At 34.8% G+C, this 12,126-nt stretch overlaps 1 protein-coding gene across 4 annotated transcripts in view; it reads left to right on the top strand.

Moving 5' to 3' along the window:
- Positions 1-31: 31 nt before the first annotated feature.
- LOC138702888 (uncharacterized) overlaps positions 32-12,126 on the top strand; it is a 24,523-nt gene continuing 12,428 nt past the window's right edge. The window contains exons 1-4 of one of the 4 annotated variants that reach the window (XM_069830267.1): positions 32-124; positions 5,122-7,284; positions 10,579-10,690; positions 11,679-11,767. In XM_069830267.1, coding sequence (XP_069686368.1) covers positions 5,286-7,284; positions 10,579-10,690; positions 11,679-11,767 — 2,200 coding nt within the window. In that variant the 5' untranslated portion in view covers positions 32-124; positions 5,122-5,285. Of the gene's footprint in view, positions 390-5,121; positions 7,285-10,578; positions 10,691-11,678; positions 11,768-12,126 lie in introns of all 4 variants that reach the window. The other 3 variants (XM_069830266.1, XM_069830265.1, XM_069830269.1) reach the window with 3 other exon arrangements.

Below are 12,126 nucleotides of genomic sequence, written 5' to 3'. Positions count from 1 at the left end.
GACTGTGGTAGTACCAACATTGTTTTTATTCAGGTGCTTCTTGGCAGAATGACAAGCATTGCCAACATATCGATGTATTGAATGCAAACTATTAAAAAGTTTATGTGACAGAATCCCATTGTTAGTAGGTACTAGATACTTGATTTCGAAGTGTTTATTTGAATAATACATAAATTCCTAGTTATTATTTAATAGTGGAATTCAGACTTAATGTCATAAAAGACATTTTACGCAGTACACTTTGTATCGTTCTATAAATGAGAGAGCAATGGTGGATTATTTGGAAGATGTGTAATTTGGACTTTTCCCATTACTAGGATGAAATTTTTTCCATTACTGGTGATGAAATTATTTTATATTTCGAAAGATGGTTCAACTTTAATATTCAGGTGAATAATAACCTCTATACTGATGACAAACCATTTCGGATCTTTTGTTTCGTTTCTTGTTTGCATTTATCAAAACACTTCCAAATGTCAACACAAAGTGAACAAAACGCGATTTGAATGCAAGTTGTTAATTTCAACAATGATACATTTAAAAAATAAATTATTATATTCGTATATTACAGTTTTCAAGAGACTAAGAAATTATCTCGGTAATTCCCCGTACATGATCAAGATGTGTTATATCGGTTGTATTGATGATTTTCAGTAAATTTGATAGAATTAATGTGTGCGGAGAACTTCGATCATTTAGTGATTTTTCTTTCGTCCAGTCACCCATTACAAGTATTTTATGCATCTTGAGTATATTTGTTGCTGAACAAATTGACATACAACGTCGATTTATAAATAGAGTGCAAACCTTTGTAAATCAGTGTTGTTGCTAATGCACATGGAAATTAGAAGCTACTAATCAAGGAAAGAAATAATTATTCATTTTATAATGCGACTTTTGTCATTCCTAACCTAATCTAACCAACCTAACCAAATCTGAATGTAGGCTGAGGCATATTGTCAGTGTGAACACTTTGATGCTGGATTTACCAATACAGCGGCAAATTACGAAACTGTGTCATATTCGAACTTAAAAAATACGTGTACAGGATATATTTGAACAATTGGTAATTTCATAGAAATGGTGTAGACTACTAAATTCCAATTGCTGTGGATGTGCATATAAACGAATTGTTTTGTGTGGGACGATATGTCTTTAGTAATGTCGGTCAAAATAATGTATAGCTAATAGAAATACAAATATATATATATATATATTTTTTTTTCTTTTTTTTTTTTTTTTTTCATATCTTGGGCTAAGAATAGGCGAAACTAGCGCACGGGAAGTTGAGGTGATTTTGAAGGTGAAAACAGTGGAATTTGTAGGGGGGGATCTTTTTTTTTTTGTGGAGATGAACTTTAATATTTAATAATAATAATAATAATAATAATAATAATAATAATAATGATTTATTTAACCTGGCAGTAAGGCGGTAATACTTAAGAGAGCCATAGTACTATATTCATAAAAGACGAGTAGCTATTTTCTCCGAACCAGAAATACAATACAAGTTATGTAAAATCATTTGAGATTCCCGTACGCTAGTTTCTCTTAAGTATAACTTTTATATGTTAACGTTGATAGTGATTCGTCCTTCGGATGGGGACATCAAGTCTGGCGGCCCCCTTGGTGCTATTCAACAGGAGTAGGCTACATGCTGTTACCATGTTTCCCCTTCTTCCTTCCTCGCCTTCATCATCATCATCACCCATTCCCGACACTACTTACACATACACTCACCCTAGTACACGACATAATTCTTCACAGATACACATCATACATAACTTGGCCTGCCGAAGTGGTGTGAAACTTGAAAAGGGTCACAGTCCTGCCATCTATCTGCAGTATGCGGAACTCGAATCACGCAAGTGAAGTGAGTAGGCATTAGACACACACTTATTTCAATTTACACTTCACATTTATCTTTGACTTAGCCGAGATTCGAACCAACTTCAGTTCTGTGTTCTATCTAGCAAAGTAATGTTTGTATTAACCATATCTCAATCTAATTCGGAATGTAATTTTGTGTTTGTTGGGGGGGGGGGGAGGTTACCACCCCCTCCCACTTGTACCGGTCGCTCCCAAATCACCACTGGCACTTAATAATAATAGTAGGCCTTTTCTACCCAACTACCTAAATTATTAACAACATTTGGAAACTACCAACTACATAAATTATGAACAACATTTTGAAAACTAATTTAAAGTGGTTTTTTGTATTCTTCAGCATAGACCGTAGCATCTTAAGCATGATGCCATTGAAATGTACTTCGTGGTTTGCCTTTGTATGCAGTATACCACTTCTATGAAATTACCCAAAAGGATGTTCTGTAGATTGCAGGCCTAATGCAGGCTATTGTGAAGATACGATGTAAGGCTACATAAGTACAAAAAAAATCGAAAGTTAAACAACAAATTTTATAAAATTACCGTTTCAGAATTGTATGTGTTTTTAATAGGTCAACTGTATCTTATTGAGACTACAGGCTAGTATTAAAATTACTTGTTTCACTAGTGCTGCCAGTAAAGATAGTACATTTAATTATATCGTATTAAAAATTAGATAGATCAAGATGGGTACAATGAAAGGTTAGGATACTTAATATGTTAAAGATCTTTGTGGGGCTATACTTAAAGGAGCATTAAAATCTGTCAGGAATGCAATATTACAAAAATTTAACATTTGAAATTTGCATAGCGCAAAAAAAAAAAAAAAGAAAAAGAAAAGAAATGGAATTTCCTGACAATATCAATTTTCTTAGCTCTTAAGAAGTAACTTATGTCTATTCTGTTGTACCATAATGATTATTTTCCTTTCAAAAGATATACCAGTGTGATAATGTTATCTAATTGATATACCGCATACCAGTAACTATTTCTTATTTCGTTTCTATAGACCCTAATCACATATATAACAGATAGCCATCCCCATGTTAAAAACGGTAATATGTGGAAGAGAACAACCACCAGGATCGCCACCGTCGATTGGGAACAACTGCTAGATGAAAGTACAGTTGCTTCACGCAATTCAAATGAGAGTTATAACGTGACTTCTTATGCATAGCTAGATGGCAGCATAGTGAAATTGATAAAAGTTGTTGCCGTCAAAGCCTACAATAGCGTGCAAATTAATCCGAACAATGTAATTACTTATGCAAAAACACTCGAACGGGATAAAAAAAAAGGATCTAAGACATACCTCAGTAATCTATGTGGCCTCCCTTGTTCCTAATAACAGCTGTGAGACGATTTGGCATGGATTCCACTAATTTCCCACAAATATTCTTCATTTCTTCATTGCGAAACCATACACCAATGAGGGCAGAAATCATCTTCTCCTTTGTAGAACAATCCATTTTTTGCATTCTTCTTTTGCAAATTGACCACAAGTTCTCAATGGGGTTGATGTCGGGTGAGTTGCCTGGCCAGGGGAGTACCTGAATATTCTTCTTGTTGAAGAATTCTGTAGTTTTTCGAGACGTATGGCATGGTGCCAGGTCTTGTTGGAACACACCTCTGCCATCCGGAAATGATTTTTGCAGCTGGGGTACGATTCTGGTTTCCAATAAGTGAATATATTTGTCAGAATTCATCATTCCCTTCATAGGTATTAATGCTCCAGGCCCTTCATGTGTAAAACAACCCCAAAACATTACTTTAGGGGGGTATTTGGGTACTTGTTGGAGATGAGCTGCTGTTACTAGAAACACGGTGGCCATGGACCTCGAAATGAGACTCATCGGAAAAAAGTACATTCTTCCAGTCATTCACTGTCCAGTGTTGATGTAATTTTGCCCACATTAAGCGTTTTTTGCACATAACAGGGGTTAGCAGTTGCTTCTTAATAGGCTTATGAGCCCTTCGTCCAGCTTCCAAAAGCCTACGCCACACTGTTGTGACGTGAATATTCGCCCCAGTGGCAGCCAATAACTCGCGGGTTAAGTCGACAGCAGTTAGTCTAGGATTTAATTTACTTTTCCTGACAATTAAACGATCATCTGCAGGTGAAGTCTTCCTTTTCTGGCCACAGTTTCCTTTTTTCTGGGGTGTGATGGATCCAGTCTCCCCGTATCGTTTTATGATCGAATTAACAGTATCCAAACCGATGTGACATTCTGCAGCAATTTGCCTCTGTATCATAGAAGAATGCTCTGCTAATGTTATAATTTTAGACCATTTTCGTGGAGTTGTATCCATTTGTGAAGATGACAGAATGTACACAGGATTGCAGTATTAAGTCTTCAACACAACTGAAATGTTTATAAGTAGGCCTACAAAACGACAGGCAAAATGTCACATATAATAAAAAAAATAATGACAGACATTCAACAATGGAATTACACTTACTACAGATGTCAATTAAAGCAGTATGAGCAGCTGTGAGGCCAACAATGACAGAAAATGTAAAAATATGTCGTGTTTGGATTAATTTGCAATCTACTGTATAAGACTGAGCAATCTGTTATATGTGAACTGGGTTACAGAGTAATAATTTTTCTATCAAAGTAGAAACTTTTAAGCATTAACTGGGTGAGATATAGTTACTGTATTACCTTCTTAGTTTGTAAAATTATATTCTAGATTTTTGTAAAAATATATATAACACAAACTGAAATATCGGTATTTGATAATATAAATTAATGCTCACTAATAGATTGTTTCATGTACGTGAAGAATTTGGACACTTTGCGTAATAATTTGGAATTATGTTAAACTGTGCTCGAAAGTTGTCTATATAAGAACATACTGGTACATAAATTGAAAACTGATTTTGTTGCAGTTGTGTGTCAGTAGTAAATAGTGTTACATGTCGTATAAGTTTGTACATATCAAAAATGAATATCCTTTGATATAATAGCTTATTACTGATATATAATTTAATAATTCTCGTGATATTGATGCAATAGAGCAGTGACTAGGCCTTATATCTGTAGTCAGATCAAGATAAAAAGATTTAAGTGCATGATATTTTGTCTTAAACTTCAGTTAATTGTTCCTGGTAGGTCTATATATTATAAATTTCAATATAAGAAATAACTTTTTAAAATATTTATGAGTTCTACTTTCTGATATTGAAAATAATTTAAAACATTTATATTATCATAGACTTTTTTGTTATAGGGTGTAACATTTAACTTGGTTTGAAGCACAAGAATGCCTTTTACTGTAAACATAAGCAGTCAGTGATGTATATAAAATGTTGTTATGCATTGGATATCTATAGTTCCTTCAAATAACGGCAATAGAGTGCAAATTGATGCTACTGTATATCTAAACAAGGGAAGATGGATGTAATTCAAACAGAGTTGCAAAATCTGATGATATCGAGAGTGGAAGATGCATGTGAAGACACTGAAGTAAAATCAAATGTTTCAAGTTCTGATTCTAGCCAGACGCTTAACATGGTAACTAATGACTCGAAAACCAATAATTCTTTTTGTACAGACGATAAATTCTTCAGACATAAAGCTTCAGAAGATGTTTCTTCTTTACATCCAGTGTCTCACAATCCCACATCTACATTAAATTGTGACTGGGAAATGTCTTCTTATTGTCATAGAAATGGGCAGAATGATAATATATTGCAAGAAAGTTCAGAATCTGAAGAAGAGGAACATACAGAAAATAAAAATGATAAAAGTTATGAGTTAACTAAGCAATATAAGAAATATAACCATGTAGACCATGTAGTTATAAAGAACTCTAAAGCCAAATGTCATCTTTGCAACAAAGACTTGCCTAATGTTAAAAATATAGACGAGCATATAAAGGGAAGTAGACATCAGAAAGCACTGGCAGCTTTACAGAGAGCTTTGCATACAGGCAAAATAAAAAAGGCTAATCCCTCGTTTTCCAAAGAGATTTCATCATTAGTACAAAACAATGGAGAGGCACAGACTGAAAAGGAAAGGAGTCAGGAAAATTCTGATTGTCTTCAAGACACCAATTCTGTTGGGTCTGTTGATAACATTTGTGATGAAGGATATGACGTAGCTTGTGGAAATGACATGCAAGAACTGGAAGAATCATACGATTTGGATGAAATAAAAGAAGGAGGGCAAGATTCAGATGAGCAAAATACGGAATTCCAAAACATAGTAAGCCTTGGAAACAATAAATTTCGCTGTACTGTGTGCCAGGCATTATTGATTGGTAGTGTATCTGTTGAACGACATGTTATAGGAAAGAAGCACATAAAAAATTTATCGATAACAGCAGTCAATATTGAACTTTTATGGAAGAAAGTCAGAGAACTAGAAGGTGGAAAGAAGAACAATATACACATGATTTCTTTGAACAATTTCAGATGTACACTCTGCCTTAAAAAGATTGATGTAGCAAGTGTGGTGTCTCATGTACAGGGAAGTATCCATCAGATGAAATTAGGACTGACAAACCAAAAGAAGAATGCCAATAGGAAACAGGCACAAACACCACCCAACATTCAAAGCATATGGGAAGAAATATTCAAAGCTGAAGGGGGCAGATTGTCTAATATTTATCTCTCCAGTGGGAAAATATTTCACTGTCGTCCTTGCGGTACGCAGATGGCAGAAAGTGATGTGTTGAGCCATGTTATAGGGGAATCCCATCAGACAGCAATAATGGCAACAGAAACCAAAGAAATGAATGAATCATTAATGAGAGTTGCAAATGATATATGGCAGAATTTGCATGCTTCTGCTCGTACACACGAGGTATTCTTCAAGCTTGACACTAGTAAAACTCTATATTGTACTTGTTGTGGAGTTGTATTGGCCTTCGTAGCTCAAAATGTCCTGGATCATATTCGTGGGAAAGCCCACATGAATACCTCCGTCAAAATTATGATGTCATCTCCAAGTCAGAACAAGGATGATTGTGAGACAATGAGATCGGAATCTATGCAATCAAATATGCATTCAGGAAATGCACAGGAAGCTCTTGTGAAAGCTTTGATTCCAAAGGAGAGAGAAACTCCAGAAGAGGAGGAATATGTTTTCCATTGTTTAATTTGTGACTTTGAAGTCGAGTCAGAGGATGTTTGGTATGAACACACAAGTAGTAGTAATCACTATACAAATGTTGCCAAACTACCACAAGGAAAAAGATTGATTTCATATAAATGCCCATTCTGTAACACTGCGTTATTTTGCATTGCATCGGATAAAGAAAAGCATAACTGTCCAAAGAAACAAATTACAAGAAAATCTGAACATGTTTCTAAAAATACTCTGCAGACACCGAGTGAGAATCCTCAGCAGGAGGAACAAATGGATTCTGTGCCAAGAATTACAGTGACTGGTAAGTAGAGTTAATTTTTATTAACTTTCTACATTTAAATGTTCTTTTTCGTTTCCTTTTGAGCTTCCCTTTCTTTTTTTTTCGACTTTTTTTCTTTCCTTTCTGTTTCTCTTTTTCTCCAGTCCAGAGACTAGGCATGCTTGAGGCCCTCTCCCACTTAGCGGAATTGAATCGAACAGAATTTATCTTCACAATGTATTTAAATGGAAGATAGCAGAAAGTGGCGTGTCAAATCGAATCTAATAGAATTCATGAGCTAGAATATTTATTCCACTGACGGAACAGAATTTCTTGTTTCGGTTATGATCGTATGTTCTTGTGAAGCCTTCATGGAAAAACAAATGAGTCATATCCATTTTTGTTAGTGCAATTTCTTTATTGAAAGTTATTGTTGAAATAGTATATGTCTACATAAAATTACAATTAAATAATATGAACAAAGAAAAAAATAAATCTTATTCAGAATTATCCACTATTGTATGACAAAACATAGAAATACTACCATAATAATTATTCCCGTGATAATGCTTGAGGCGAAATAAGTAAATTACCGGTAATGGAAACATTAAGTAAAAGTTAAAATCCAAAACAGCGCTAAAGAACGGAATTTTGCTTACCTCTGAGAATACAGTCAAATAATATGAAAATTCTCCATGTATCCAGTATTTCCATTTCTTGTTTTAAATATTTATTTCTTCTCTTTCTCCCTCTTCACATAACTGTGCTAAAGCCATTATGCAATCCATTTTAATCTGTACACGCTTCGGTTCGATTCCACTAGATGTGAGTGCCAGCAGACACTTCGTTTTGATTTGATTCTACTAAGTGGGAGTGGGCCTTCACTCTTTCTATCTGCACAGATCCCTCCATTGTTTTCTAGTCTTCCACTTTCTCTTCTTCCTTCAACCAGTAATTCAGTACTTCTTCTTATATATGATAGTGATTGAGATTTTTTGGTGTTGTAATATTCTTTATCTGTTCTGTATTTATTTCATTCTTAGGCCTTCAGTTGGTTCCCATACACCCTATGGCCCCTATGACAGTACTGGTTATACTGTATTGTTATTACTTCATATATAGTCTTGTTCTTTTTTTGTGTTCTTGAAAGTGATTCACATTTTATTTGAAATTCGTTTACCTTGATCTTAATCTTTTTTATCATAATTAAAGCTTATGTCACATTCTGTAGTCATTAGTTCTTTCCATTTGTTTCTCATTGTTGAAATATGTGCTGGCAGACCACTTCTTTATTACTTTGTTGTGTTGAGTCGCATTGAGTCAGTCCATTGATAAACTGAAGTATGATTTATACAAATAATTATGTAGTTGAAGGCCGAACAGTGTTGCCTGATTCATTATGATATGAATATACAGTACTACAGTGAGTCCCAACAAACGTTCCTGGTGTCTCTGTTGAGCAACAGCAACAGATCATCCCCCTTCCCTGCTATCACTGCTGCTTGCATCCACGAAGTCACAGTTCGCCAGATTAAAACTTATGTACTATGTTATATTAATAAATTGGCTGCAAAAGGGTATCTGTCGGTTACAGGGGGAGAGCCATTAATCCTTCCCATTGAAGGCCTTAAGGAACCAACCTGGACAAATACCCAATGTCCCATCCCTACCTTCCCATGGTGCAGCTGTTAGTAAGCATAATTTTACGAGCTGAACTAAAGGGAGGGGCTACTCATCCATTAGCACTGGTCAGCTTGATGAGTTAATGACTGAATTTGGTATAATTTTCCTCTATTCAATACCTAATTCCCTCTTTACCTTTTCCTATCCAGTCTTCTGACTGAACTTTTACTTTCTTCGACCCCGACGGCATTAGAGCATTCGAGGCCTAGGGGTTCATTTCACTTTCCTTCCTCCTCTTTCTACTTTTCTATTCCTAGTGCTGACCTGCTATGGCACTAAAATCGTCCTCCAGTGGCTTAAGGAGGGAAAGCTGGTGATCAACAAGATCTCCCGTCGACTAACAGCAGGTGTGGTCCTCCAGACATTCTGGGGGTCGTGTGTGAATGAAGTAGCCACCAAAACGTTAAAATATGGTGTTCACTTAAATCGGCTACAACTTGCCTTTTCACTCCATAATAGCTTTGAAAAATATTGGAGTGCAAGAGGTCAAATGACTTTATTGTCAAACGCCTGGCATTAGAAAACAACAACAACATATTAATAAATTTAACAAGTTTCCAAAATTGGACATCCATGTTTCATGACTAACCACAAAAGATACCAATTCGACTATTCTCATGAGTACATCTCCCCTTATCTAAATGCTTAGCTTCTTTCATCACCCCTGACTGGTACTTGTATTATCCTTCGGATCTCAGCTTTTTTGTGTCTGTGCCAAGAGAGAGGAAATGAGGGGAATAGAGATAGAGTGAAAGCTGCATGGTTGGTGAATCCCTGTCCCCCGAAATTAGCTGTGTAAGTTTGTCTCTAGACAAGCAGCTATAAAGGCATGCTGTGGTCCATTCCTGTGGAGAAACGGTTAGCATCCCTGAATGTTATTAATATAACATAGTACGTAAGTTTTAATCTGGTGAAACACTGTGAGTTCACAGGTGCAAGCAGTGTTGGTAGCAGGGTAGATCTGCCACATGGCTGCCGACAGAAACACCAGGAGTGTTCGCTGGGACTCACTGTAGTTAGTTGCATGTTAAATAAGGCTGGTCTATATAATGAAATTATGGAAGCTAGAAAATGTGGTTTGAAAGTACATGTTCAGGATATTACTATTTTTCCTTATCAGCTAATTCATATAAAATAAAGTCCTGTCCGGCACTATTTACATTTATATTATCTCATCTTCACAATAACACTTATTTACAGCATGATTGTGGTATGGCACTGTCCGCAGAAGTTCATCAAGATCAAGTAGTTTCCCACATGAAACATTGTTTGGTGAAACGAGCGTTGAGCGACTTCCGCCGATTTTGGAATAGACACCGACGCACTTGAACTGCCAACATAGAAAACAAAAAATCACACTCAATCGCTTTCACCTTCATCTTGATGGGATAATAAAAGCCTAAACTAACCTAACCTAAGTGCGTCGGTGTCTATTCCAAAATCGGCGGAAGTCGCTCAACGCTCGTTTAATCCATTGTTTAAGCAAAATTGAATGAACATTTTTCATCCACATCAAAATTTAACTCTACTGTTTTCATCATATCACAAGGGTTCAGCCTTGTATGTGGAATTGTTTACAGTATCAAGAAAGTTCACCATATCTGTAATCCTTGTGAAGCATTTACAATATATTTGTATGTTTATGCTCCGCAGGTTTTGCAAAAGGAGTTGGAATGGAACCATTGTATAGTTTTTTTAAAGAGTTTGGTACGGTGTCATTTATTGCTGTGACTGGGGACTCTGCTGTGATAGAATTTATTGAAAGGTATGTGCTTTATAATGTAGGGGTAGAAAAACCCAAAGTGTCCAGTTGTTATCACATTCATAAATTTTCATCCTGCATGTTTGTGTGAGAGAGAGGGAAATGTGCTGGCTCCTGAATATTACAGGTTTTCGCCTACCTAAGTCGCAAATTATAATTATGTTAAATTTGTACACTAAAATGTCTTTATAACAAACGCTAGTATAACGAAATATTCAGTATTACGAAGTTATTTTCTGTCCCCTCCTTTTTCCCATATAATTAATTTATTGTTAAAATATTTCAATTGAATTTCGTTTTTTGCAAAAAATCAATACTGTTATGAAATAAAAACATTTACTTTTTTAATTAAAAATATTAAAATATAGGGTGTGGCTCGTTAGCAGTTAGGGAAATATTTTATATTATAATAATATTATAATTGCATAGTGACTATGTGGTCATTAAATATCTAGCTATGTGGTATGTTTACTATGATGCAGATGTCTCTGAATTTTGTGTTAGTTTTTTATGCGATTATTCCCTTGTTCTCCGCATTATCTCCTTCTACAAATCACAGCCCACTAATGTCGCAACATTGTGCCTCCAATCACACCTCACTAATCTCACAAAATGGCTTCCCAAACCTCTTGTCCAACAAAGTCCTTTATAAAACATGAACATTATACTTTTACTATGTCTTTGTGTAAACTTTTTCTTTTTAAATGCAATGCAAGATTAGCTTTTACTTTATTTAAGGATATTTTTCATACCTACATGCAAATACGGTATTTACGGCATAAATAAAGGTAAATGAGCAAGCTTGCCTTTTCCTTTAGAAAAATAACGTACTGTATTTCGATATAGGTAACAAAATTTCACTATAACGAAGTAATTTCAGAGGTGCCTAGGATATCGTTATACTCATATTTACCTGTATTGTGATATTCTCATGGCAATTATCAGACTCTTTGAATTACTAATATCTCAGAAATTGGTTTTATTTTCACAGAGATGCTGTGAGAAAGACGCAGGAAAACCCATTAGTTCTTGGATCAACTACACTGACTGTGAAGCCATTAACACATTTTGATCACATGGGTAATGTCATTAACAATCTTAAACTTATTGTGTTGGACAACTTATTGTGGACTACAATCTGTAATATCTTGTGTTTAATTTATCAAATGCGTTTTAAAATTTGTAAATACTAAATGACCTCCAATATGAAATTCAATTAGAAAGTTTATTGTAAAATAACTATAGCAGCAAGATCTCTGTCTTTTCTGAAACCATTTTGATCTTAACTAAGCTTATTGTCATACAATTTTGATAATTTTTTTTATTATGTTTGTATTTTATATGTTCCAAACCTAATATCTAGTATATTATTATTATTATTATTATTATTATTATTATTATTATTATTATTATTATTATTATTATATTTCTTTATTTTT

Source organism: Periplaneta americana, chromosome 7 (assembly GCF_040183065.1).
Source record: "Periplaneta americana isolate PAMFEO1 chromosome 7, P.americana_PAMFEO1_priV1, whole genome shotgun sequence".
In the NCBI taxonomy this organism is placed as follows: domain Eukaryota; kingdom Metazoa; phylum Arthropoda; class Insecta; order Blattodea; family Blattidae; genus Periplaneta; species Periplaneta americana.
Note: the sequence above shows the minus strand (reverse complement) of the source record. Positions and strands in the feature narration are given on the sequence as shown.